At 43.4% G+C, this 26820-nt stretch overlaps 1 protein-coding gene across 11 annotated transcripts in view; it reads right to left on the bottom strand.

The window, feature by feature from the left end:
- Positions 1-613: 613 nt before the first annotated feature.
- Positions 614-26820, bottom strand: part of LOC120908804 (cyclic nucleotide-gated cation channel alpha-3) — a 108243-nt gene continuing 82036 nt past the window's right edge. For 7 of the 11 annotated variants that reach the window (XM_040320176.1, XM_040320184.1, XM_040320185.1 and 4 more), the window contains 7 exons: positions 21532-21683; positions 21159-21300; positions 20237-20386; positions 13395-13562; positions 10148-10292; positions 9878-10038; positions 614-9051 (listed from right to left, as the gene is read on the bottom strand). In XM_040320176.1, the coding sequence (XP_040176110.1) occupies positions 8768-9051; positions 9878-10038; positions 10148-10292; positions 13395-13562; positions 20237-20386; positions 21159-21300; positions 21532-21683 (1202 nt within the window). In that variant the 3' untranslated portion in view covers positions 614-8767. The remainder of the gene's footprint in view (positions 9052-9877; positions 10039-10147; positions 10293-13394; positions 13563-20236; positions 20387-21158; positions 21301-21531; positions 21684-26820) is intronic. The other 4 variants (XM_040320181.1, XM_040320186.1, XM_040320183.1 and 1 more) reach the window with 3 other exon arrangements.

The raw sequence follows: 26820 nt of genomic DNA, 5'->3' as shown, positions 1-26820 counted from the left end.
GGGAAGCGATGTTTCTATCGCTCTCTCTCTCTCTCATTTTGTTAACTTCCCGCTCCCTCTCTCTTTCTTCATTGAGCGATCGCAATCGCGGTGGTGACTATGATGAGGTAGCAAGCACATTCTCGACATGCTCAACCCCGTGTACCGGTGCGTTACGGTAACTAAGGTATCGGGGCTAGTTAGTGTGTACAGCAAGCGTGGGTTGCTTGGTTTAAAGCTCAGCTCATTTTCACGCCGCTCATCAGCTATTCCGGTAATGAACAGAACAGAAGATTTATGGGGCTGACGGAACGAAACGAAACAAAACAGAAAAAAGAAAACAGACAAGCACCAGCAACTGCAAAAGGAACTCGCGCCGGAATAATACATGGGATGTTGATGATGATGCGGTAAGTGTAAGTTTTTATTTGTCTTTTCTCCAATTAACATTCGCTGCACGGTAGCGCACAAAGAGCCAAGCTCAGCCAGGCGGATAATGATCGTTCAAAAGCGATATACTTAGATGGCTGTTGCGTCAAAGAATAGGGGAAGAATTTTAAATTTTAAGTCAGTAAAAACAAAACACACAAAACAAAAACAAACAAACAGACAAACAACTTACACACAGGAAGCGTTGTTGTTGGTTTCTCGATCGCATTTCTGCTCATGTTTTTCATGTTCATATATTTCATAGAAATTACAATAAATTTGAAAATATTATAATTTAACAAATGCTTTCCACCGTTTCCCCTTTTTTGCTCCGCACCCTCACCTTAACCTTCTTATCATATTATTTCGCTTCTTTCGCTTTGTTTTATTACATCAGTTTGCTTCTATGCACTTTTTTTTTAACCATCCCTCACACACTTGCTGTGCCTCTTAGAGTTTGTTTCTGTGTATGTGTGCGTGTTTTTTCTTCTTCCTCTATGGTTTTAGTTTACGCTTCAATTTAATCTGTCCCCTATCTTCCCATCAACGAGTTTGGCAACATTGTTTGTTTGGTGAATTGGTTTTTATTTGTTTTTTTTTTGGATCCATTTCCCTCAATCAATTGGCCACTTTATTTACCTGTCTTCGCTGTCTCTTGGGCCCTCTGCTGCCGGTGGCCTATTTTGGTGCACGATCTCTAGTCTAGTATCTTCGAGTTTTGTGCATTTCCTTCTTCGTTTTTGTGTGCAGTTTGTGTGTGTGTGTGCTACTCTCCTCTTTGTTTGGTTTACTTTTTCCTTGCTTTGGCTTGATAAAGTTTCCTCTTTGCTTTACATAGGGGTTTAGTTTTAGTTGTTTGTTTTGTTTTTGTTACTCTTTCTCTTATCCATTTCAACGCAAGAGTACGTTAGCGGCTTATTTATCATTTTGTTGTTGTTGTTGTTGTTGTGTTTTTCTCTTCTGTCTTATCATCTTGGCCGTAGCTTTCTCCTATTTTCATCTTTCTATTAACAGCTTATCTTCGGCACAGTCTGGCCTATTTGTTGGTGCGATGTGTGTGTGTGTGTTTTTTTTTGTCACTTTTCACAAAAAAAACTATATTAACGTTTTTGTTTTTTTGCTTACATGTTGTCGGCGATTGGTTCACGGTTTTGTGTCTGCTTTTTTACCTTCTTTTTTCCTTTTTACCGTTTTTTCTCTCAAAACTGGAATACATTTGTGTGTTATTTTTTCAAAGGTTTTTAGTTTTTAGTAAGGATTCGTGTTGATTTTTTTTTTCATTCTTTTTATTTCGTTTAACTAGGAGCACTTTCCCCGCTCATCTTAAAACATACCTATTTACATGGTCAGGAAAAGGAGCTTAGGCTCTTTTTCCTTCCGGGAGTTCACTTTCTCCATTTCTCCTGTGCCTCCCTGCTGTACACGTGTTTGAACTCGTTCGATCGGGTTTTGGTTACATTTTTTGCATGATAAGAATACAACGATTCCGAAAGTGTTTGGCGAATAAAGCCGCGAATGACTGAAAACGAATTGGAAGCTTCTCTCTATCATCACTTCCTTGATGCCCTTGACAGCTGAGCTGCGAAACGCCGCTCGCTCGGAATTCCATTCGGCAAAATGGCAGTGGCTAACCTATGGGCCAGTACACCCGGTGGCTGCACTAGTGAAGTGCTAATCAAGCCGATTCCGCTCCCGAAAACACACGGGTTAGGCAAATTAGCACCTTTAAAGGCGGTGTGAATAGTAATTTGCCACCCGATAAGACCTTGATCGATCGGTCGATCGATCGATGGGCTGCGGACTAAGTAGCAGTTTGCAGCACACCACAAGCCGCCGCAAAGTGTGTGTGTGTGTGCCAGAGCCAGAAGACCTTTTCCTCACAAAAGGCCTAGTTGGATGAAGTATAAATCAAACTATCTATGCAGCACGGCACAAAAACCGCCAAACACTGCGATGAGCATATGAGAAAAAAAAGAAGAAAAAAAACATGCTGCACTTTGGTTTAAATTTTGCACCCACGACTGTCGCTAAAGTCGTGTTTTTGGTGGTGGCCATAAATTTGAAGATTGAGAGCAAGTTCATCCCATCCCATCGGGGGATCGACTGGCATGAATGTTAAGGCCAGCGGCATCTCATTTTAAAGCTAGCGACATTTGCGATCTCTACGTTTCGCGAACTGATGAAATGTGGAATGGGAGGGATGATGGGCACAAAAAACGCATGATAACACTATCTATCTGAACGGGACATATAGTAGTTTGGCCTTTGCGTATGTTCAAAACAAGACATTTTCCCTTTTACGCTATACACGATCGCACGGTTCCTGCTTCCCGAGCCGTCCTCTCTTGATCTTGATCGTTAAGTAAATCGTACTATTTGGTTTATCTAAAATTTTTGGCAGTTTTGCTTCGCACCTACATCCAGCGCGCCGGCGTACGCGTGTGCATTCGATTAAATCCAAACTAGTTTAGTGGAACGATTCGACTAGCCCAACCCACCACGCACGGGGCGAGACAGAAGGGAGTCAATGGGGGGGAAGATGTTGCATGGTGAAGAACTGGTTTCCTTATTTTTGGCTTTCGCTTCGCATATTTTCCAGGTTGCTGGTGCTGCTGCCCCCCTTTCATGTCGTTCGGCCTTTCGTTTTCGCTTTCGCGTGGTGTGTGTGGCTGGCTGGGCTTTTTGTTGAAATAATCAACAACACACCTGCCCCATCCCTATAGGCATCTCGTTCACTCCCGGCAATCGCATCACCTGTAGCCGCGTTTGTGACAAATCGGGAGTGACAGCAACACTCCGCTGGGGGTGGCGCTGGGAGGATAACGCGTTTTTACCCAAAATCACTCAGACAAAAAGAGAAATAAACAAAACACAGGTCTGGAACGGGGTTTTCGATTATAAAATTGTCTCCCGACGACGACGACGACGACGACGGGGTAATATTCGTTTTCCCAGCGTGTGTAACGGTTTAACTGTAGCTATGATTTAATCTCGCTTCTTTTCGGTAATTGGTTTGGTTTGGCTTTTTTTACAATTTCTCTACCTTCTGCTTTGCACTATATAACATAACCCTCCACCAGCAACGTTTGTTGACTGCGTGCGTGGTATTCTCTATGGCCCACTGTGTGCTCGGTGTGTGTGTGTGTGTGTGTTTGTGTGCTAGCTTATTAAATTACTAGTAAACGCTTTAGTACCACTTTGTTCATGTGTGTCTGTGTTGTGAACAATTTGCTCGATTCGATCGATTCCTTTCTCCCGAATGAACGAACGGATGAGTTTTGCATTCGAAATTCTATCAATTTGTGGGTCGGCCTGTGGGAATGGGAGAGTGTCGGTGCACCATTCCTATTATGGCATCGGTTCCGCATTGTTTCAAAAGTATTTGCAACCCATTTTCCGACGTTTTTTTTGCGTTTCGACTATCTAAGACGAATATTACCGGAGAGCATTGCACCAATTGCACTACCTCAAGAACCGATGGCCCTATATTCTCACTATATTGACTACAGTAATCATCACACACACGCTACGTTCTCGCTCTTTCCGCTCTTTAAACCGTGGCATAAAAACTGAATTAGTGCAGCAAATGCTTCCTTGGCACCATTATTTTGCTTAAAATTTGTTTGTGACTCGTTATGCTGGGTAGGGAGAGGAGATGGTGTGACGGTGGAAAAGGGTTCGTTTGTTTTATTAAACTTTATCTACTGGTACAACGGCATTTACGCGGTATTTAAACTCTGGTTTTCCTGTTTGATTACACTAGAAAATGGCAGTACTGCTGTATTTTCGCGGGGTTTGGGTTACGTTTCGTTTTTGTATCGTCTCTCCTGCATAACGGAAAATTTGCAATTGCAAATGCGAACGCAGCCAGTACGCAGCCAACTGTATGCAGCCAGCACGCAGCTCGAAATGAAAGTGAAAGCTTAGCGGGGACATAAACCGCTGCGTGATGTTTGCGCTATGTGTAACGTGTCGTCGTTATGCGTTACTTCAAAGCGTTTTTTTAATGCTCCAAAATTAACAAAAAAGAAACAAATTTCCATTTCAATGTTGAATGCTTTTAATGTTTTTTTTTGTCTTTTATAGACAATTTTCAAAAGGACTGTAAAAAACAAGATGCCGTTAGCGTTAGCTTTGTTTGTATTTGGCATATGCTCTGCGTTACTTCGCGTCTGCTTTTTGCAGGGTTCGTGGGGAGTGCTGTTGTGCGTTTTTTTTTGCTTTGCTGATGAGCAGTTGTTTGCCTGCTTGGTGCGCTGAATCTATGTGTGGAATAGTGGTGGGTTTGCTGTTTACTGTGCTGGTTGTGGAGGTGTTACTTTGCGTTACTTTGTTTGCTTGTTTGTTTGTTTGTTTATCTTTTTTTCCAAACACACCGTTGGTCCCGTTTTATTGGATTTTCACTTACAATCACTAGTAGGTAATAGTTGTGTGCAAATGCTTTATTATTTGTTCGATTTCTATCGTTTTAGCCTTTTTGCCTTTGCCTTTTGTTTGAACCAATACAACGATGGATGGATGAGGATGTACATAAAAGTATTTCAAGCCAACGGTGACAGCAGTGTAGTAGCATTAAAAAGCTTTAGGAAAAGGATCGTTCAACATAACATCCAGGAAACGAGCAGCACCGCGTTGATATTAATGTTTGCGTCGGAAGTTCGGTATTTGGAATTGTACGATTTGTTTTTTTTTTTTTGTATCGCTTACAACGTTACATTAGGAACCCTTAGCTACTAAGAACTCTCTTGATGGGGTAACGATTGTGCACTAAAAATCATCTCAAAGCGCACAGCTTAATCGTTTACCATTATCCGTACGGGGTAGGAATATAGATTTGGAATTTCGTTTCTTCGCTTTCACTATCGCTAACTATTTAGAATATGTGGTACTGTGTGTGTGTGTGTGTGTGTGTGTGTGTGTGTGTGTGTGTGTGTGTGTGTGTGTGTGTGTGTGTGTGTGTGTGTGTGTGTGTGTGTGTGTGTGTGCGGCGTTTGTGTTAATTATCTCTTTTTTCTTCGCGTTCTCTTTCTCTTCTTTCGAATCCTTGATCGCAGCTGTTTACTATCCATTAACCTTTATTTACATTTACAGTACAAAGCAATCACCGTGAACGATCAAACTTAACGTATGTGTTTGTGGGTCTGTGTGTCTAACGAATCGGGGGCTATGTTATTCCGACTCTCTCGGATGTAAGGGGCAAAACACAAACAACTAGCAAAAGGAACTGTGGGGCCGCTTGATTTGGCGCTAACACTGTGTACGTTTATGGTGGCGTTTTAAAAACACAAACCTCAAAACCTTTTTCAAACACAACGTATTTCTTCTTTAACTCTCTTTTACACTGACCCAACATGCTGTTTAACATCTCGAAATCGCGCTTACTATTTAATGGGAGTTTTGTTTGGCCTCAAGAAACAGGAGCGAACGCATGCTCCGCGGATAGTATACACACAGGCGCACTGCGCAAAGCCGTGAAGAAATGCAAATCAAAGGATGCGTTGCGCGGCAATGGTTTCGCTTTTCGCAGCAACACGATGATGATCGACTGATCGAAACCAGGCTAATGCACAATAAAACAATTTAGGGGTTATCTTATGATTAGCGGTTCCGTACAATAGATAAAACTTATCAAACGGAGAGTTTTCTTCTTTTTTTATCGCCCGTGTTAGGCTAGTGTAGAGAAATGTAGCTTAAAGTTTGTTGAACCATGTTGTCGATGTTGTGGCTTAGCAGCTAGTGGTTAATGGCATTTTTCTTAAAAGGATTTAAAGTACGTTTTACAAATGATCAACAAATGGTATGCCACCTCCCTCACTCTTTGGCACCGGTTCGCTTCACTTAGCCTTAATTTGTTTAGTTTTGGCGGGCTGGCGATGGTGATGGCGCTAACACAGACCACACTCCAACTCATTAACCAAAGCCAGTGGTGACTATTTTACAGCCTCTTAGGGGGAGCTTATTTTAGTTAATTAAATGCTCCTTATTTTTCGCTTTGTTTTCCCTCCTTTTATGTGTGATAAATCATTTTGTTTAGTGTTTCTCTTACTCGAATCGATAGTGTGTATGTTATTATTTAATTTTAACTGATGTTCATTTTACCTAAATATTCGCGCCTAAATCGGGCCATTTTCGTGCTTTATTTCTAGGAAATCTTCTTGATTTGGTTTAGGGAAAAAACGACCGATTTACCAATCCACCTTCGGGGCGTTAAGGGTATCAAATCCGGGTATTTAAAGTGTTCGGCTTCTGTATTCGCTGTTTTTGTCTTCGTTTCCTCTCGTTTGCTTAACATTTTCGTCAAGATGAAAACAGATCTTTGCCGACTTTTAAAGTTTTTAGGAATATTGTGTTCACTCGCTTACTCTCTGTCTAACTTCGTACCCTTCGTGTGACCTCACCTTTTGCTAGGAATGTGTGTGCACTGCTCTCTGCGTGTCGCTGCTGTACAGTGAAATATTCACAAAATTGTTCGCTCATGGCAACGTCGAATGGCCATTCCATCCTCACATCCTGCTATTGTCCTACCGGCCACACCGAACCGATAATGGTGCGATAAATTTGCATCGGAAACCTTTACCCGCTTTACGCGCAACCCGGGGCGAAAAGGCGGTCACAACTTCTACGAAGTACCAACACGTTTTTTTTTTGTTGGTTTGTTTTTATATGTATATCACCTGGGCAGATAAACAATGTGAAGTAATGTTGCGCTTCGTTTCTTTTTTTGTTTGTTTGTTTTGTTTTGTTTTGGGGGGGTATAAATCGCTCGGGCTGGGGGTGTTTTTTTTTTGTTCACTGAACCTCACCTATTTGAAATTCCATTTCAATAGCCCGTGCGTGCCATTCACGCCATTCACCCGCCACACGTATTAACACGTATGTACACGATTAATTGATCCGCGAGCGCGAACACGCCACCAACCCTGCGCACTTAAAAGCGTACAGAGTTTTGTTTTTTTCTCTGCCTATAATGGGGGCTAGTTTTTCGTCACATTTTATCTCTTGCTTGTCTTTTTAAAGGATAAACAGTTTCGTTAGATTCACACTATCTTCACTTCTTGCCGACAGTTTTGGGTCGTCTTATCTCGTAGGAAATTGTTTTACAACAAATTACGCTGGTACGACACGTATGCCTCACTATCGCACCCGCTCACATACACAGTCACGCACGCGCGCGCGCACACACACACACACATATGAGACGCATTTACAGGATATATTGTACAAAAAGGGGTTTACGTGCACACGCTGCGTTTCAGTGCGAGATTTCGATCATCATTCCAGCCGTGGTTCGATATTATCCTTTACAGTTTTTCTTTTAATCATAAAGTATTATTAGTAGCAGTAGTGGTAATAGTAGAAGTATTAGTAGTGGTAGTGCTTGTTTCTTTGTGTATGTGTATCAAGATTATGTGTATCGGTTATCATCTCGTGTGGTTTCTGTGTTTGCCGTGTGAGGAGTGAGTTTTTGTTTCTCCACTTCTTTCTGTGTTTTTGTCACCTTTTTTTTGCTCCTTAATATTCCAATAGTTTTCCAACTAAGCTGCCTTTGCCAAAGATAACCCGTCGTCATGCTGGTCTTTGGATAGAGAGATCTCTGTATTGTTGGTTGTTTGTTTCTTTCTTTTCGTGTCTGTTGTTGGTCTGCTTCGTCAAAAGGTTTATCGGTTGGTTTGAGATTTTTGTTGGTTATGGTTGTTGTTCTTCTTTCTTGTTTTGTTTTTTTTGTTTTGCTTCTTTAGTTTTCGGGAGTTCTTGTCCACTCTGCCTCCCCCTGCTTGCTTGCTTTTTTGCCCCAATTTCCACCAGTTTCGGGCATTTCCAGCCCGTTGCTACGGCCACCGTTTTTGAAATGGGCGATAGAATATCGGCCTACTCAACATAAGCTGTGAGCGTGAGAACAGGCGCTCTCCTTGGAAAGTCAATCGAAGTTATTAGGATAAAAAAAGAAGCAAAGTCATCGCGGCCCTCACAGTAGGCGATGGCTGGGCCCGGTAAGATCGGTTAATCAGATAAGCTTAGTCTCATGCATAAATTCGCTTAACGTGTGTGTTCGCAGTGGTAGTGGGTAGATGGAGTGGCGAGTCTTGTGTGTGACGCATCTCTGAAACCCTGGACCGGACAAAGGAAAAGTTCGAACACGGATGGCAGCCCGAGTGGGACGCCTTTTTCGGCGTGTGGGTGTAAGCGAAGCCAGATTTGCAGCTCCAGCGAGGGGGTGGACCAGGGCAGATTCGGTCCGCGTATTTTATTCCTCTTCTTCCTCTTCTTCGTCATCGTCCTCTTCCTACTCGCGTGTGTGTGTTCATGTCATGCAGCGCACATACACCAGGGCAACTTTTTGAGGCAGCTCGCTTCCGTGTTATATGATGCTTTCGCGGTTCCGCTCCAGGTCTTCGGTTTCGTTCTCCTGGCTGACGCTCGACGCGGACGAGGCGCCACAGATCTGCATCTCGATCTCGGCCAGCCGGTGCTCGACCTCCCACTGCTGCTGGGCCAGCTTCGCGTTGAGCGTAAAGTTCTCCGACTCGACCGTGTGCAGCCGCTCGCGCAACCGCTTGATCTCGCCCTCGAGCGCCTCGTGCGATCCGAGCAGCGGCGTCGCGCCGGACGATTCGATGTGTGTCAGCGAGCCGCACGGTGGTCCTGCGCCGATGGGGAACGGGGTCCGAAATGCAGCAGTGTTGGGGGGGAGGAGGGGGGTTAGAAGAGTGAATGGAGGAGAAGAAGAAGAAAAAACAAGGGTTAGTATTAGGAGTGTGAAGGATACCTCGAGTTTGACGTTTGAGACTATAGCTCATAGAAATTCAAACCAAAAAGAATTTGATTCTTTAGTAATACGTGTTAGATATTAATATGATATCAATCTGCAAATCCTTATATTCAAAGGATTTTGTATCTGACATTTTACCAATTGAACTTCACATCAAAACAAACAAAACAATCATAATTTTAAGATAGAAGGAACGATGTTGCCTTTAATTGATACAATGAAGTGAATTTTTGGAGTTCTGGAATGATCACAATATCATGATGATATATATCATATTTATTTGAATATCTACAATAATTATGCATGTGTTAAAACTAGAATCGACTAGAAATGTATGTTAACTACTTGTAAGTATGTGTAATTGTTGTATAGATAAGTAAGGCGGGTGTTTGAATAAGTTAAAAAAAAAAGATTCTAGAATACTTCACTACCCATGCACAACAATGTTACCGTTTAAAATACTATACAGTTGGTGCGAACAATATTAAAATGTTTATGTAGTTAGATGTGCAATAAGAAGAAAATATTGAAGAATCTGAAGATAACGCGTTATTACAAAAATAGTTTAATATAATTGTTATTAAACTAACACTGTGTTAACTGTTTAGTATTTGCCTTCTCAAACTACTGACTGTGTGACGCTTTTGTGTGTCGTTTGTTCTGTCCCCAAGCTTCAACTACTTCCCCTCCCACACTTACCTGTCCGGCATGGTTGCGATTGGGGCCGGGCGAGATGGGAAGCCGTCCGGCTACGGGGCCGCTCCTCCGAGCTGTGCACGCTCGGGCTGATCGACCCAGGCGACTGGGGCTGCCGGCTGCTACAAACATCACCCCGGTGCGACCGTGGACTCGTGATGCGACTGGGATCGAGATGAGGAGAGATAGAGAGAGAGAGAAAGAGAGAGACGCCGGGATAGGTCGGTTGCGCTCGTCAGACACCGTGGTGGCCCCCGCAAAACACACACTTACCTGCTAGCGGGCGGTGGGTACGAGGGCGCCATCATCGAGCCCGCCGACGTGATGGCCGTCGTGGGCGATATCCACATGTCCTCGATCGTGGTGCGGCCCTTCGTCTCCACTAGACCTGGTGTCGATTGGCAGCGTCCCATAGCAACTTTAGTAAATTAATCACAAAAATAGGCACACAGTTAACACAGTAACACTCTAACGAAACAACCGGAAACACGGAAACACGGTTACACGGACACGGATAAAGCAGCGCGAGAGGAAAGCCAGGCAAAAGCAAGCGTGTGACATTTTCGCCCCAGTTTGGTTGTTTTGAGGTTAGGTGTAGGGCAGGGCAACCAGTGCTGCAAAATGTCACAGTCAATGTCACAAAAAATATGACTAAAACAAAATCCATATCAGCGTCACGTACTCAATTGTGATAATCAGAGGTGATACTCAAAACGATTGGTGTGATCAATGTATGGTCCGTGACATTTTTGTGACCATCGCTTGGTCTGTCATTTTATCATGACCTTTTCACTGTAATCAGTTCTTCAATCCGTCACAACCATAGTCATGACGAATTCCGATTGAAACTAAATAATGTCAGCATCACGAGCTCTACTGTGATGATCAGAGGTGAGACTCAGAAACTCGTTGCGACCATCACATGCTTGGAGACATTTTGTACAACCAACTCTTGGTGAGTCACTTCAGTCGGTGATCATCACGATAGTCATGAAAGATATGCGATGCATGTTAATGGTCCCAAGCAACAAAATGAGCATATTTTCTCGGTCTGTAGGCAATCAAAGTAGGCAGAGCGAAAAATCATGCTCATATTGTTGGTTGGGACCACATGCCAAATATATCCCAAAAATGTCATGATTGGAATGTCATGTCAAATGACCGGCAGAAAATGTCGTGACTAAGTGACAAGTTGGATGCTAAACAAAATGTCACCAAGTATATAATGGTCGCAACAACTGTTTGAGTCTTACCTCTGATCATCACAGTGTACGTGAGCTGATTTGAGCTTCGTTTCAGACAGGAGCGTTGGTTAACTGAAACAATGGCATTTGGCAGCACAGTTCACAACCAGAAAAAATCTTGATTTTGCTTGCGTCTGCATTAAGTTCAGCTTGTCAGTTAGAGTATCGGTTTTGACTCAAGCACTCGCATGTCACGTTTGGTATGTCATGACGCACTTTCTTTGAGTATCAGCAATGAGTATCAAGCTTCAACGGATATGTTCATTGTTTTCTGTGGTAATTATCACATTATTCCCATGACATTTTCCAGCACTGCAGTCATCCTTCAGTAAAAACGATAGAAGAGAGAGTGGCTCTGTCAAAAAGCTTTTCAAACCCATTTTTAATACCCAAAAACAATATCTCTGGGATATATGTCGTCAAAAGGGAGAAAATTAATTCAACATAACATTTGACTGATCAATCCATAAACGTTTTGAGTGAGTCAAAGGAAAATTTTGTGGATTTTTTTATATATTTATTTCATGTTTCTTCAAAGCACTTATTGTCATGCTCAAACTACAAAAAACTACTATACCTTTAACATTTACTCAAACCATAAAATTTAACGTTCAAATTTGAACACTTCTACTTCAGTTGCCTCAAAAAAGGTAACAAATCCAATGTGCTCATGCTCATTACCCCTCGCACACTCGCACAAATATCAGCCGGGCTGCAGGAAAGCTGCAAATTTAATATTACCATTCAGGGGCAAAGTGTCCTGCGGGCTTGTGGGTTTGGCTGGGATATAGCGAAACGCCCGGGTGACACTTTCTTTGTTGACCTATTTGTGGCTAAAAACAGACCAAGGGATGAGGAAAGAGTGCAACCCAGGGAGAGGGGGTTAATGCGTTCAGATCTATCTAGACACCTCCCGGTGTCCCAAAGCAAGAGCCGGCTCGACCGAAAGCTCTACAAATAATAGCAACAGAAGCAGGAGCAGCAGCACAAGCAGCTAAAGCAACAGTATCAGCATAAAGAAATATATGAAGGTTATGTCACCGTCGGCCAGAAACGCAACATCAAACGCCGACCGTGGTGTAGCAAGGGTGTAGCAAAACGAAACAGAACACGCAACCATAATATGTCACGAGCACGTCCTCGAGAACGATGAAAGGAAATCAGTACGAGGTTCGTTCTGTTTGAGGCGAAAGCGAAAACACAAGACCATCGAAGCAACCGTGTTTTGTGACACGAATTTGGTTTTGCAAATTTTGGTGCATGAGAGAGCATTTCGGTGCCGGTGGGGTACTAGTGGCTCTTCGTAATCGCAAATCACTCAAGCTGCACCGAGACTTTCTGTCCAATCGAGGAATTGGACAGGAGTTGGATATGAAATGTTGATACCTTACTACTGTACCATTCTAATTATTTAATTCATTATTTAATGGGAGTGCAAAGGCTGGGAAGGCTTTTTGCCAAATTAGCTTGCACTATCTTGTTATTTTTCAAACATCTATACAAGGAACATTTCAGGTGTTTAATCAAGTTCTAGTTAATTTGTACCATTCGTTCTACTACAAACCAAACAAGCAAAAAAATCAGCAAAACAAAGCGAAATAAATCATATACAGCCGTGTCGAAGGGAGTGAAAGTTCAACAGATTGCAGCACTTCAGGCGCATAGCAAGCGTAACGTAACAGAAACGTAACGTAACGGAACAGGTGCAAAAGCAAAGCGCGTAACACGTCGTGTGAAGTGGGGGCAAAATCAGCGCAGCTGCAACAAATGTCCTGAAGTCAAACGCTAAACACAAAAGCTAAGCGAAACATGCTCCCACGCCGAAGAAAAGCTGACAAAATTATAGCCCAAATGAAAAAAAAGAAGAAGCAAACGAACACGTGTGTGGCGCATGCAGGTTATTGCAGCGTTCTGTACAAGCCTTGTCCATGTCCTCCGGAACGTGTGTGTTAGTGTGGTTGTTTGTTGGAGGATAACGAGCAAAGGCATACACCCACCCACAAGGCAAAACATAGCCCCCCCCCCACGCACGCATACCGGCTCATCACGGTGTTTTGTGTGTAAATTGTCCTGCAGATATTTTGACATCGCAAGACACACACACAAAAAAGAAAGCTTTAGCTTGGAAGCGAATGCTACTAGTACTACTGCTACTACTACTTCTACTACTATCACTACCATTATTACAAGTGTTGCTACTGGCCACCCCTCCCCTTCTGTCAGTCCCACAGACACACAAACATACATTCACACACACACACTCACTCACACATTACCTTTTTCCAGTGGCGCCTTCTTGTACTTCTCGAGCCGCTTCACCGCGATCGCCTCCAGCCGTACGCGGGCCGCCGGATACTCCTTCAGCACGTCCCACATGTCCTTTTTGCTCAGCACGAACAGATCACTGTAGCCGACCGAACGGACGCTTGCCGTGCGTCGGTTTCCTGCGTGTTTCGTTTTTGGTGGTGGATGGGTGGTTTTTTTTTCGTAGTTTGGGCCATTTTGGGTTGGCCATTTTATTTGGGAGCAGTATTGGGAGGGGTGTAAAGGAAGGGAGATGAGGAGGCGGGAGGGAGAAAGATTTCGGCCACCATTTCGGGCCCCACAAAAGGAGATAATAAGGCATTTCGGCCGGGCAGAGCCGGGCGGCAACCAGCGAAGCAAAATCGACGATATGGTTTTCCGTTTCGGATTTTCCGATCACACACACACAAAATACCGGAGATTGGTGTTAATTCCGGTAACGGTGGTCCGATGTGATCATGTGTGATTTTTCGGTGTGTATTCGTGTGCGTGTGTGTTTTTTGTGTGTGAAGAGTGTGTGTTTTTTTGTTCGATTGCCATTTGAGAAGATTAAATATTGTTATTATTGTTGTTATTATCGTGTGTGATGTAAGTGTGTGTTTGTGAAGAAAGTGTCGTGCGATTACGTGGAGCGTTTTACGCCATTTGCCAGTCCAGCGGGGTGGGGAGACAGCACCGAGCGTCGACGGGGGTACCGATGGTGTGGGTGGTCGCGTAACGGGAGGCGCAGCCAAGCCGGAGCGAAGAGAAGAGAAACAAAATAATCCGATTAGTTGACGGACGACACGTACGTCGGTCGGTTGGTCGGGGAAGATGATGAGTGAAAAACGGGTGGTGGGTGGGGTTTTTTTTTTTTGGTTTTTGGGTAAGGTTTTTTGGGGTTTTTTCGGTGATAAAATAGGTGATTTTCTTATAGCAAATGTACGAATGTTGAATGTCGACAAAACGTTTGGGCATATATAGAGGTATACAAAGAGCGAGAGACAGTGTTAAAATGGCAAAACATTGTGTGTAGGATTAAAGCAAGGTAGAAAAAAGAAGAAACTAAAACAGCATAATACAAACGAAAAGGATTTCGAGATACGGAGAAAAATGTGTAAGAGAGAACAAATTTTGCGATGCGACACATAGAGAGAGAGAGAGAAGAAAAACAGTGTATTGGAAATTTGACCACCGACATATGAGAAAATTAAGTGTGAACAATCAATCAGACAATTAGAGATGAATGAAACAAACAGAAAAAAAAACAAATAGAAGTAAAAAAAATAATAAAAAACACAAATCAAATAATGATGAACAAAAATAATAAACTATAAAACACAATTATAAATCAAAATATAACAACTCCTAAAAAGTATGAAATAACTAATAAACTGTTTAACGAGAAACACTAAAGTGGCAAATTTTGAACAATCATCAAAAAGAAGCTATAGTAAAAAGTTTCCAAATGTTACATTCAATGTTTGCTGTAAAAATAACAGCAACGACAGTTTAAATGGAAAGCTATTTTTAGAATTTCCTTACTTTTTCTCCCTTAGCTAAACTGAATTGGTATTGCAATACACCAAATGAGAAAAATCCTTCTTTAAAATGGCATTTATTAAAAATTGTTTAAAAGACACAAAAAAAAAGAAAATGGAACACCTTCAAAGAAGCATTCCAAGGAACAATTTGTCCCCCGTCCGTCTCCACCGGTGACAAAGCGTATGGAACAGAGTTCGATGCAATTATGTTCCCATTAGCAAACTACTACTAGCAGCACGAACGTAAGCGAAGTGGTACCGAAACCACCTAATTAGCAGCAGGTGGATTAGCACCGATTGATTAAAAATATGCAAATTTCCAACCCACTCGGCATTCGGAAATGGTTCTCGGCGGTTCGGGTGACAAAAAAAAAACACGATTTGCGTCACACAGACAGAGCAAAAATACCGGAGCAAAGAAAACAGTGAAAAGAAAACATATAAAACGGATAGCGGAAAGTACATCTATTAAGCGGTATTAGATATTTATACGATCTTTTAATTGAACAAAGATCGGTTGGTGGTGGTGGTGGTGAAGATGAGTTTCCATAATTAAGGAAACTTTTGCAACCACAAAACCCTCTCTTTCTGTCTTTCCTTTAATGGCGGAGCGATGTAATCAAGCGAGCGCACGGGTACGTTTGATTAGAGGCGTGAATCTGCTGTCGGTTTCAATCGCCCTTCAGCGCTCAACTACATCAAAGACCGAGCGTTTCGGCGGTATCGATGACATCTGGTACAGTTTTAATAATTTATAAATTCAAACATTACACCCCAGTATCAATTAGAAGGACAGCAGTGCGTTAAAGAACCATTAGCTGCCAAATGAAAGAAAAAAGGGATTTTTGCAAAAGGCGCAGCAAACTTGGCCCAACTTTCTCAACTGGAAAGCACAAATCTAATAGAAAAACACTCTGAAAAGTTATGCTCGAAAGCCATCATATTTATCTACACAGAAAAGAGAGAAAGAGATAAAACAACGGCCCCACTCTCAAAGAAGACCCAACACGAGCGGCGGCGTCGGTTGGATGTCTTTTCGGCAGCGTGAATGGCGGTTTAATTTTAAATGATTACGTTTTCATTCCGGGCCCCACCATGAGAAAAAAACCCGCAAACGGCTTGCGGCGGTGGCACGGTTCAATCAACGGTGGAACGTGCGCGTTCGCCTCATACATGCATCGCGCCGGCGGAGGAAAACCACCAACGGTTTAATTAAATTCATCCCATTCGCCGTATGGATTGGGCGGCGAGCGAACGAATTGAATTGTTCAATTATGTGAACCGCGTGCGTCGTCGTTGCGCCGTCGTTGTCGCAGAAGGGAAACTACATGTTGATGAGCCCGATATGCGAACAAGTGACATAATTGGGTGCCAAACTCTCGCCCACCGCCCACCGTCACCCGTTCTGCCTAGATTGCACACACAAACACACACATGCGTGCTCGAAACATATGTGAAACGGGGAAGGCAAATATGCTGAGCAGCAGCTACAAATTCGATGTAGATAAAACGGCTTGCCAAAAAAAAGGACAAAGAGTTGTAATGTCGGCAGTTTGCCATTTATGCAAACAGCATTTGTGTGCACACGCACACACACACGCAATTGAGTGGGAGTATAAAGCTGTGTAAAATATGGCATTATCACTGAATGTTTTGCGATTGCCAGGTTTTTATTTCCCTTTATGTTTTAGAGAAACTCAATTAAAATCTTTACCTGAATAGAGCGCAAGAAGAAGGTCCATTAAAAAGTATATTAAATATTCCTAGTGACAGTTTGTCAAATCGACAGTCAATTTTCCATAAAGTGCTAAGAATGCGCACTCAATTGTCTCAAAAAAGTGCCTTTCGCTTAAGTTAAAGAGCACCGATCCTGATTGGAAGAAATTACTTAACGTTACCACTAATACCACTAGCCTATAACACCTAGCGCCCTCTGTGTCCACTAGTAATGGGTAGACTGCTGACCAGTACGGAAGTAAGTCTTCTGGTAGGTAAGCAAAAAAAAAACCCATCAGCTTTTACCACTGCCATGCAGCATTTAAGCTGCTTTCTTCCGGATCAAAAACAGATTTTGGGAAGATAGCATTTTCTTAGCTGGAAGGCTAGGTCTGGCGTTATATAAAGTGCGCTTGGATTGGTTTGTTTTTCCCCCATTCTCCATCTAACCACATGCACCTTTATGCATGCCTGCATACGTTCGTTAGATATGCAATTGCCGTAAGTTGCCTTTGAGCCGAACGTTCCCTAACGTAACAGGAGATGTAACAACTTTAAGACATCCTGCTCTGCTTGCCAAGCTAATGATAACAGTTCACCATTTTACCTTCCTTCCTTCAGGTATGATATTAGGACAAAGAATGACTTTCCTCTTGCTCTCTTCTTCTTCTTGAAAGCTTTTTCCAACCACAAAGGCAAAGCACTACAAAAGCATTAGAGTGCGAAGAAGCAAAAACAAATCCCCGGCCCAGCTTACAAAAGCAGAGCAGAGCCCTTTCGTTCCCCGCATTAGATTATAGTTGATTAATCTGTGGAAATTGAAATTAAAATGCTAAACGCTTCCAGGCCCCGGGCTTTGGCTAAGAGGGGTTTTGAGCGATTCCGGTTTGAGCTGCAACAAGTAACGATCGGGTAAATCGGATTTAATTGTGATTTAAATTGCTGCTTCGGTCCAATAAGCACCTTCTTCAATACATATTCCTCGAGAGCACGTTCCGAAAGCATTGCTACGTGGTGGGTTGGAAAGCTGTTGTTTTTAGCCCGTTTGTTGCATAGCAGCTTACTTGGAAACCGATTAATAGGTGGGAAGATAATTAAAGCACTCGTTGTCGTTGGGGCAGTGTGTCGATGCGAGATTCCGAAAGGCTCACACAAAACACACCTATTTAGCTGCTAAATCTGAAAGCCTTTTCTGATGTGAGTAAGTGTATGTCCTGAAGGGATTATCTGTCGGAAGCCCCAGTGCCGGCAAGGCAAAAGTGCATTTAATTGTAGTGCCGAACGAGAGCAGCTATTTCCCGGATAAGACAGAGCGTTTGTAATCCTTTCTAAGGTCGTCAAACTGTATTGTTGGAGCAGGATGCTAAAGTATGCTTTCGTTCTCTTTTGCAAACTCTTTATAAAATGACGTAGGATTTCATACATAAATAAAGCAAAAAATATGTTTCTAATAACAAACAATATAAGTAAATACTAAAAGTAAATTGTGCATTATGATTGAATTTGGTGACAAACTTCATTTTCGAGTAAAATTGAGAGCTAAAAAAAATATCAACCATCTAATCAAGTCAAGTTCAAGCATCAAATCTACGCATCCATCCAATCGCGGTTAAATTACTGTCCACCAAGATGCAACAAGACTTCGGAAAAAGGTAGCTTTAAAGTCGCGGAAAAGGATTCTCCTCCAAAAAATGGAGAAAAACAGAAGTGAAACACAAAACAATAGAAAGAAAAGAATAGCCGAGATGAACTAAAATACACGCTCATTAGAAAACAAAGAAGAATCACATCGAAAAACGGAGAGGAAGGTATAAGAGTAGCAAAATAAAACATTGAAATCGGTGCATGAATGAGAGAGAGAGAGAATATTGCTAAAAGGTATCATGAGATGGTTAAAGGTGTAACATGTACGATAAAATTGACAAGAAACATCATACGGGTATGATTTTCAATGCATAGATGTGTATGTGAGTATGTGTAAGTGTATGATTATTTTTAAATTCTTTGGTAAGGTATTAATAGCCAAGCAAAGCTTCCACTGAACAATAGTTATTGATTAATATAATGACTTTTTTGGTTTGTTTCTGTTTGATGCGAATGGTTTTGATAACAGTTTTACTTTCGTTTCGTTGTTTGCTACGCATTACTTCTACAACATATGGACTGACTCAACAGTATGATTGCTCCTGTGCTGCGCAGGATCTCACAGGGCTTAGCGCGCACACTACGGGTACGAGAGTTGTTTTTCGAGCAGACGTAGGGATGGGCATGGGGTAGAGCAAAGGGGAATCGTGAAACGGATAATGGCAAACACAACAACACTGCAAGGCAAAAACAAAATGGTCACACTAGCGACGTCAGACTAACTCTGCTAGGGTAAAACAAGTACTGGTTTACGCTTTTGACTGTAAACTGTTCTAAACGGACGGCTTGATCGAGGGTCGATCGCTACCGCTATGAATGAAACATAAACATAACAGTTTTTGGTTGTACGGAAATGCCAAGATTGGGAGGCCGTAAGGGTTTCCTAAACTACACAATAAGAGCTTTAAAGGAAAGACATAGCGTTAGCAGAGAGAGAGAGAGAGAGAGAGAGAGAGAGAGAGAGAGAGAGAGAGAGAGAGGGATAGAGAGAGAGAGAGAGAGAGAGCGATAGATAGAAGGAAAAGATAGATCGATAGATAGACAGACAATCATCCGCAGAAAGGATGAAGTTGTTCATTGTAAAGTTAAAATGGAAGAAAAGGCACATAAAAGAGAAACATTATCGTTCAAACGAAAACAACAAAACTGCATTACATTTTTTCGCCGTTCAACCATTGATCGAACTAGGAAAATCGGAAAAAAAGCTTAGCGCATTGGTCATGGAGTTTAGTAGACGTGGAGTTTCATGGGTTTAAAATCGGCCGGGAAATGGTACACGATACACAAAAATGTAGACAGAGAGAGAGAGAGAGAGAGATAGAATAGAGCTAAAGAGAGCGAGAAAGGGAGCAAGGAAAAGAATGGGGGGGGGAGTATATGGTTTGAATTGTTTCGAGTTCTAGCTACATTGAAATATCATTAGCATATGGTATTACGTATTAGTAAAAGTAAGGAAAAAGTAAGTCTCCTAGCTTTTGACCTCCGCCGTTCCGTGCCATGTTGCGCTTCGTGGAGGGGGGAATGTTGCGCGTTTTTTGGAGGAAGTGTCCTGTGTGCCCCGTTCGCTTTTCAATCTTTCTCACTAAGCAATGCAACCACTGAGTGAGTTTCGGTTTTTTTCTTCTTTTTTGTTCTTTGAATTTAATCTTCTTCTGCTTCTGGTCGACGTCGGTGGTCGAGTTGTGAATGGAACCAGAGATTCGAAGATTCGCGAAACTGGTACCACACATCTAGGCAATAATCAACATTCCAGTTGCAAACTATATGCGTACGCTTTTTGTTTGAGTCGTTTCGATTTTGGTTTTTGAATTAATTTCATTTCATTGACTTTTCGACATTTTGGCAATTTGTTTTTTTTTTTTTTGAAACGATGAATGAGAGAAAGATACAACGTCAATAACAACAGTATTTTGCTTGGCTATCATATTTACCGAGCGCTTTACCTGCCGTACCCATGTTGAGGATACTGATCTCGCCGAAGTACGAGCCCGCCTTCAGGGATGCCATCACCGTCTTGCCGTTGTCGGCCACCACCTGCAGCCGGCCCCGATTCACTATGTACATCTCCTTGCCGACCTCCCCTGTTTGGTGGTTTGTGGAAGATGGGAACGTGGTGTGTTACACATTACACGGCGGTTTGCTTGCGGCAGCATGCACCAACAACAACAGTGCACAGGAAGGTCGTCCGTCCGTCCGTCGTACAGCAGTCGCGTCCCGTATAGCAGTCGAGTAAAACTTGTCCAAACAATAACTTCTCGCGAAAGGAATGTGGGAGCGCACCAACCGCCAACTATCCGCGCATGGGTATACAGTTTTGGAAACATTCCAAACGCGTTGCGAACGCTCCGAGCAAACATGTGGAAGCCGGTATCCGTGTCTCAGCACGTCACGGAGGAGGTGTGGTGGGTTGTGGCAGAGTTGTTCCCTCCGGGGGTTTTTCCGCATCAGGGCTGCCTCAAGATCTAATTGTTCCGACCTGATACGTTAGCATAGAGTGAAAACAAGCGAAAGAAAAAAGGCACCGCCCTCCCAAACCGCGCATAATTTCGCACTCATCAGCGAACGTGCAGGCGAACATTGTTGAAAAGGAGTGATACACACGGTACACGGCTCACCATACCACCCCCCCCCCGACTAAGACGCTTTCGCTTGACGCGCTAGATTAAGATGTGCAGCAGGACAAAGATAGTTTGGTTTTGGGATAGTTTGCGATCCTCCCATCCCTTTCGCGGAAGCTTTTTTGTTTGTGGGGCAGCGTTTTGCGCATGCAAGTCACGTTCCAACACGCCGGGTTCGCGCGGGGACAAAAGCGCCCGGAAGCGGTCCAGCGCCAGCGTGCGCAAGAAAACTTACCTTTGCGACAGATGAAGTCACCGGGAGAGAACAGGACCGGTCGAAGTTTTAGCACCAGCTCGCACAGGAATCCCGCCTCGGTATTTTGAAATATTTCTACTCGCTTAAGTGTATCTAAATGAACATTTATAGCTATCTCAGCCTGCAAAAAAAAGGAGAAGATATAGCATTGCCGTGTTATGGGCGAGACGTGTGTGAAGAAGAGGAGCACGTGGGTCGGGCGCCAGGTTTAATGTAATCGAATTGCGCGCGGGTTCGCATCGAACCCATGAATATAATCCGCCAGTGCCGTCATCGATGGAGTGGACACTATTTTTTTTTCCACCTCCTTCCTATTATCCTCTTCCCAGACGGGCAGCTCTCCCTTATTCACCTTTAATTTATCAGGAAGACATGATACAGCTCTCTCCTCGTCCGAGCACTTTTGCGTCAGCCAGAGGTAATCAAACCATTTTATGACTTTCACCTGTAGATGGTTGGGCACCCTTCGCATCCGCATGTAGGTCTTGACACCGTCCAGCTTGGCTGTAGAGTAAGAGAGAGAGAGAGAGAGAGAGAGAGAAGGAGAGAAAGAGATAGAGTGATGAAAAAACTGGAGATAAGGTGAAAAGATGTCGGATAGTGTTTGAGTGGTTGCTTGCTAGGTTATTTTGATCCTGAATCTCCGTCCCCGTCCACCTCTTTTGGTGGAATCTGAACGAACGGCCACTCCACGGATAGTGTCACAGAACGGGGGAGCAAATGGAGAGATCAATGGGTTGATTATAAATAGAGCAAACAGTATCGGCCACCCGAGCAGACGGCCGGTGGACCTGGACAGAACCGAAGCCACCAGCCGGTGAACCAACTGGTGAAAGGACCAAGTTAATCAAACGCATTAAGCTTTTGACTCCCCGGGAGGTCAGCAATGACACCGTTGAGCAGCAGGCTGCCCGAGTGTGTCACTACGATGACGCCATCTCGGATAGGCGAGGGAAAGGGACGCTTCCGGGACACTGCTGGCTGTGCTTTGATTAAAAACGATTACCCGTGGGATCGTGAGCCGCACAAGAGTGAAAGCGTTCTCGCTGAGGGAGGAGATACGTCCCTACGTCGTACGTTGTGCCGGCGATATATACCGTGTTACGTCATGGCACGGGCGTGTTTTTTTTTTTGCTTTGCTTTGTCCCGCCTGACCCTATCGTGCTGCTGCAGTAGCTTCTTTGTTGCACTTTTAATGCATCACGCTTCGAAAGATAATGCCGAGCAATTGTTTCTCGACAGCACAGACCATCTTCCTCACGATGCTGCGAAGATGTAGCGGCGCACACTGGCAAGGGTTTTATGTGCGATGGTGTATCCGTCCCACCATCGGCGCTTACCTTACAATATTGCAGCAAGATGGTCGCTGGCTGGCACGTTCCGGCTGAGTGCAAACGGATGCAGTTGCAGCTTCTGCTTCTGCTGTGCTGCGGCGGGGAGTTAAGTTGTCCGACATTAAGCAGAGTTTATGACACTTATCTTTTATTATGCTTGTGCCCCGGCGCTCGACCCACTGACAACAGTACGGCATGGGGATGCATTACACATCGACCACACTGCATCAATTCGGAACGCGACGTTGGCCGCTGCATTATGCCAGTAGTGTAATGGTTTGCAATCATTCTTCCGGCCCCAGAACCATCCGGCATTTTTCTTCGCCGCTAAGCGCTTCCGCCCGGTTCTGCACGGTGGCGCGTTGCAGCACGCTGTGCCAGGCATCGATTAGTCGATTGCAGCACGCAGTACAATGTGTTCTCACCCGGACCGGATTCTTAACCGATCCATCATCCCACATCGCCACCGTTGAAGTGCGGGGAGTGGAGTGGTGAAACCGTCATTTGTGTCGATGTCGATAAAACTGTGTACAAATCAGTCGATTGCACCCGCCGAGGGAGGCAAGTGGCGTGTACGTACGAACAAGAACAACGTGCGAATAATGTGTCGTAAGATTATCTGCTCGCAGCGATGGGAATATCTCACAAGTGCGGTGAAGTGGTAGAATGTAAGTGCGCTACACTCGATAGATAATCAACAGAGATCAGTTTTCTTGGGTAAGAGTTTTCTCGCGCCAGAGTTGCACCATCTCTTGCATCATCTAGCAGTTTTGTATCCAAACCGGAATTATCAATCGGAAAAGGTTGAAGCGTCTGTGTAGAACATATGTTGAGCGGTTGGCTATTACTTGATGAGAAGGTAACATTGTATAGAGTGGGTACATTTTTGTAATTAGTTCACAAATAGATTATTATCTTATATCTTAAGCACTAAGTAATCAATTCAACCATAAGGACTTCGTCGAAACGATTCGGAAAAAGAAAGAGAATTCTGTAATGGGTTGATTTTCGATCCAGATCTTCACAATGCGGCAGATCTTGGAGAAGATGGCAAAATACAAACCAAACACGCACCATTCATTCATAGATTTCAAAGTACCGCAAATGATAGCAAAGCTAGGGTACAACTGCCCTTTATGCGTGAGCTCTTTTCTGGCCAAATGACTACGAACAACGTCACTTGTCAGGTGAACGTGGATCAAAAAATGTTCAGAGGCTTTTGCTACCCCCAAAGGCCAGCATCTGTCACCTTTTCAAAGAGGCTTTTGAGAGCGCCTTGCAGAACGCGAAAATAAAGACCTCGGAAACCATCTTCTGCAGTTAACTCAGAATCTGGTATTCGCTGATGATACAGTCATCTGATCAGCTGTAACTAAGGAATCCAGTAGGTGACAGAGAACCTCAAATAAAAGAGTAATATATCAAACTGATGGTAACACCACTAGCGGGTATACTTAAAAAATCTAAACCTGCAAAAAGGTGACCGCCCTTTTGCAGTCGTCCAAGATTCCACCTATTTCGGGTCAAAGGTCAAAAACGACAACAGCGAGCGATTCACCTCAAAGTATCTATCACGAGCGGACAAATCTGGGACTATATCGTACCTTTATAGCCAGCACTCACATATGCCACTGAGAGGACGACGCTTAGAATGATTTTTGGCTCTAAATATATGTGTGTAGAAGCCACTACAACGACGAGGATCTGGTGGGTTGGCCATGTTATACGCATGAACCGAAAGATCTAGCCCGTAATTATTCTCCAGGCCGTCCACAGAGACCGAGATAGAGATGTAAGATCAGATCCCGTTTCGTTCAAGAAGTCCGGATCTGTAAATTGAGCGAGTGAAACATGCATCAGGTTTTGAAAGATCCAGATCACCACTTCTCTGAAAGAAACAGAGGCGAATGACCGAATGCGTCAAATAAGCAAGTGAACAGGTAACATGCATCAGTTTTCGAAAGATCCGAACACCCATATATTTGTGTATGGTTTCCTCAAAATTTTGGTATTGTTATATTGGGCATTAATAAAATTCAACCAAAACATATGGGTACACATATCGTGAGCACGAACTAAACAGCTATGTGAGACATCCAAACAAAATTGGGAAACAACCAAAAATCCTTGGAGAAACTCTGTAAAAGATGTTTTCTTTCTCTTTACCTGTTTTAACTGATAGATTTAGCAGAGAACGACTCGATCGGAATTGAGTCGATCTTCAAAAAGATTCGTGGTTAGTACCTTTAGACCGAGAGATTAACGCTCATGACTTAACAACATGCCCGTCATGGGTTCAAGCCCCGAATGAACCGTGCCCAAATCGTAGGACTGACTATTCTACTATGGTAATCAATAAGTCACTGAAAGCCTTGCCCACTAGTGAGTACAGGCAGGCCTTGGCCGACAACGGTTGTTGTGCCAAAGAAGAAGAAAAGGAGCGAGGGTTTAACATTGTGAACATGTGCCTTTTTTTGTTTTCTTAACAGTGTGTTTGTTATACACATTTCAATTTGACTCAATGGATAAAATATTACACGGCTATAACATGACTGTTGAGACGTTATCAACAGCACTATTTCTTTCGCCCGCAGTAAATTATTATTAATAAAAACAAGCGTTTTTTAAGCTATCTTTTAGTCAGAATTTTATTGAGAGACGCTAAAAAATCCGTCACCTGTCTTGGGCTAAGGCGAAAGAGTGAACTTTCTTCTCTCCCGTAGCCCCGATCGTGAGCCTTCGGGAGTACTCGGCCCGATCAGTGTTGGACGTTGTCCACACTAATCATTTACCGCGTCGCCCTCTGTCGGCAATTACAGGGAACAACACCTTCTGTGCGAATCGGTTGTTAATAATTATTAACAATGACATTATAACTAATCAAAGGCATAATGCAGACCACTTTATAAATTAAATCTCAAAATCAGGCGACAGACTAAGACATACACGAGATACATTCCAAACATGTTCATGCATAATTTGCTAACAAATTTTGTTTGAAATGTACTTATTTTATATGACATTCTGTTTCTGTTGTTTGAGAATTGACATTTTCTTATCAACCGTAACCGTCAACTGAGAAATTGACTCAACATGTTTCTTTTTGTGAAGCATCTCATTAAGCATTTGTACAGTGTACAGCCCTTGAACTACGTTCATTTGAGAAACATCGACTGGTGATGGCGATGGATCGCTTTCGTGGAAATCTCCCAAAAATGAACCAACGGCCTTGCTCAACCAAATATTACAATGCATTGTTTCATATCGCAGAGCAACATTTCCTTCGAAAGACCCAAAATCTCCGAATTTTTTGTTTCGTTCAACCGTACTCTCCCGTTCATGGAACGCTACAGAATCATTTTGCAAAAGCTAAACAGCTCACTCGAACCACGATCGAACCAATATATTGCTACAATGTCACGTACTTCCCGGTACGCCAAAACGCCACGACGTAAAATAAAGTGAACCTCACGAAAAATTATCCCACATGAATGCGGTTAGTTGTCGGGTTTGTATGCGGGCGGGTGTGAATTAATCGACTTTTAGCCTCGTTTTTTTTGCCAGAAGAAACTGACTGTACATACCGACGACGGAACCGTACCTGCGCTGACAAATAGAGCCCTGGTCGCCTGAGAGCTGCTGGGTGGGGAGCATTTCTCCGTGCCAGGGTTTCCCATTTCACCGTGCGCCAATTATCGTCGCATTGATTCCCGACATGTTGGTTCGGCACGCTCCGAACAGGGGAGATATGGATAACTTGCGATAAATCAAAGCGCCCGGTTTTCCGCAAACCTACCACTACTCCACTGCTCTCGGTCTGCTCTAATTATCTGCCATTTGATCCCGTGAGCGATACTACCACCCCAACGTGGCAGAGGGATACCGCCCGTGTGTGAAGCGTAAAGGGGATAAATCGCAAACACGGAATAACGGTACCGAGCACAAAGCAACAGCACCAGCAGCAGCAATATAAAGCAGCAACAACGAAACATAAAAAAAACACACACACTCACACAAAAAACAACTAAATTTTCCGAACCACTTTTTGTGGCAGTTAAAAACACGTGCTGCGTGTTAGTCACATCCTTTCTCCCCAGCGAAACGTGCCCATACGAGCGGTGTGTGTGCTGCTTTTCGCAACGCTTCCCCATCATTTCGCCCCATCCGATTATGTTCATTTGGATGATTTATGAAACAAAATCGGTCTCCCATTGATTGGCGGACGCGTCGGAACGGTTGAGCTGGTTTGGGCTGGTGAACGACGTGCGATGGTCGGCTTTCCCGTTGCGGTGGAAAAAAGCGTTCTC

The sequence above is a fragment of the Anopheles arabiensis genome, chromosome 2, assembly GCF_016920715.1.
Source record: "Anopheles arabiensis isolate DONGOLA chromosome 2, AaraD3, whole genome shotgun sequence".
Taxonomy (NCBI): Eukaryota; Metazoa; Arthropoda; class Insecta; order Diptera; family Culicidae; genus Anopheles; species Anopheles arabiensis.
Note: the sequence above shows the minus strand (reverse complement) of the source record. Positions and strands in the feature narration are given on the sequence as shown.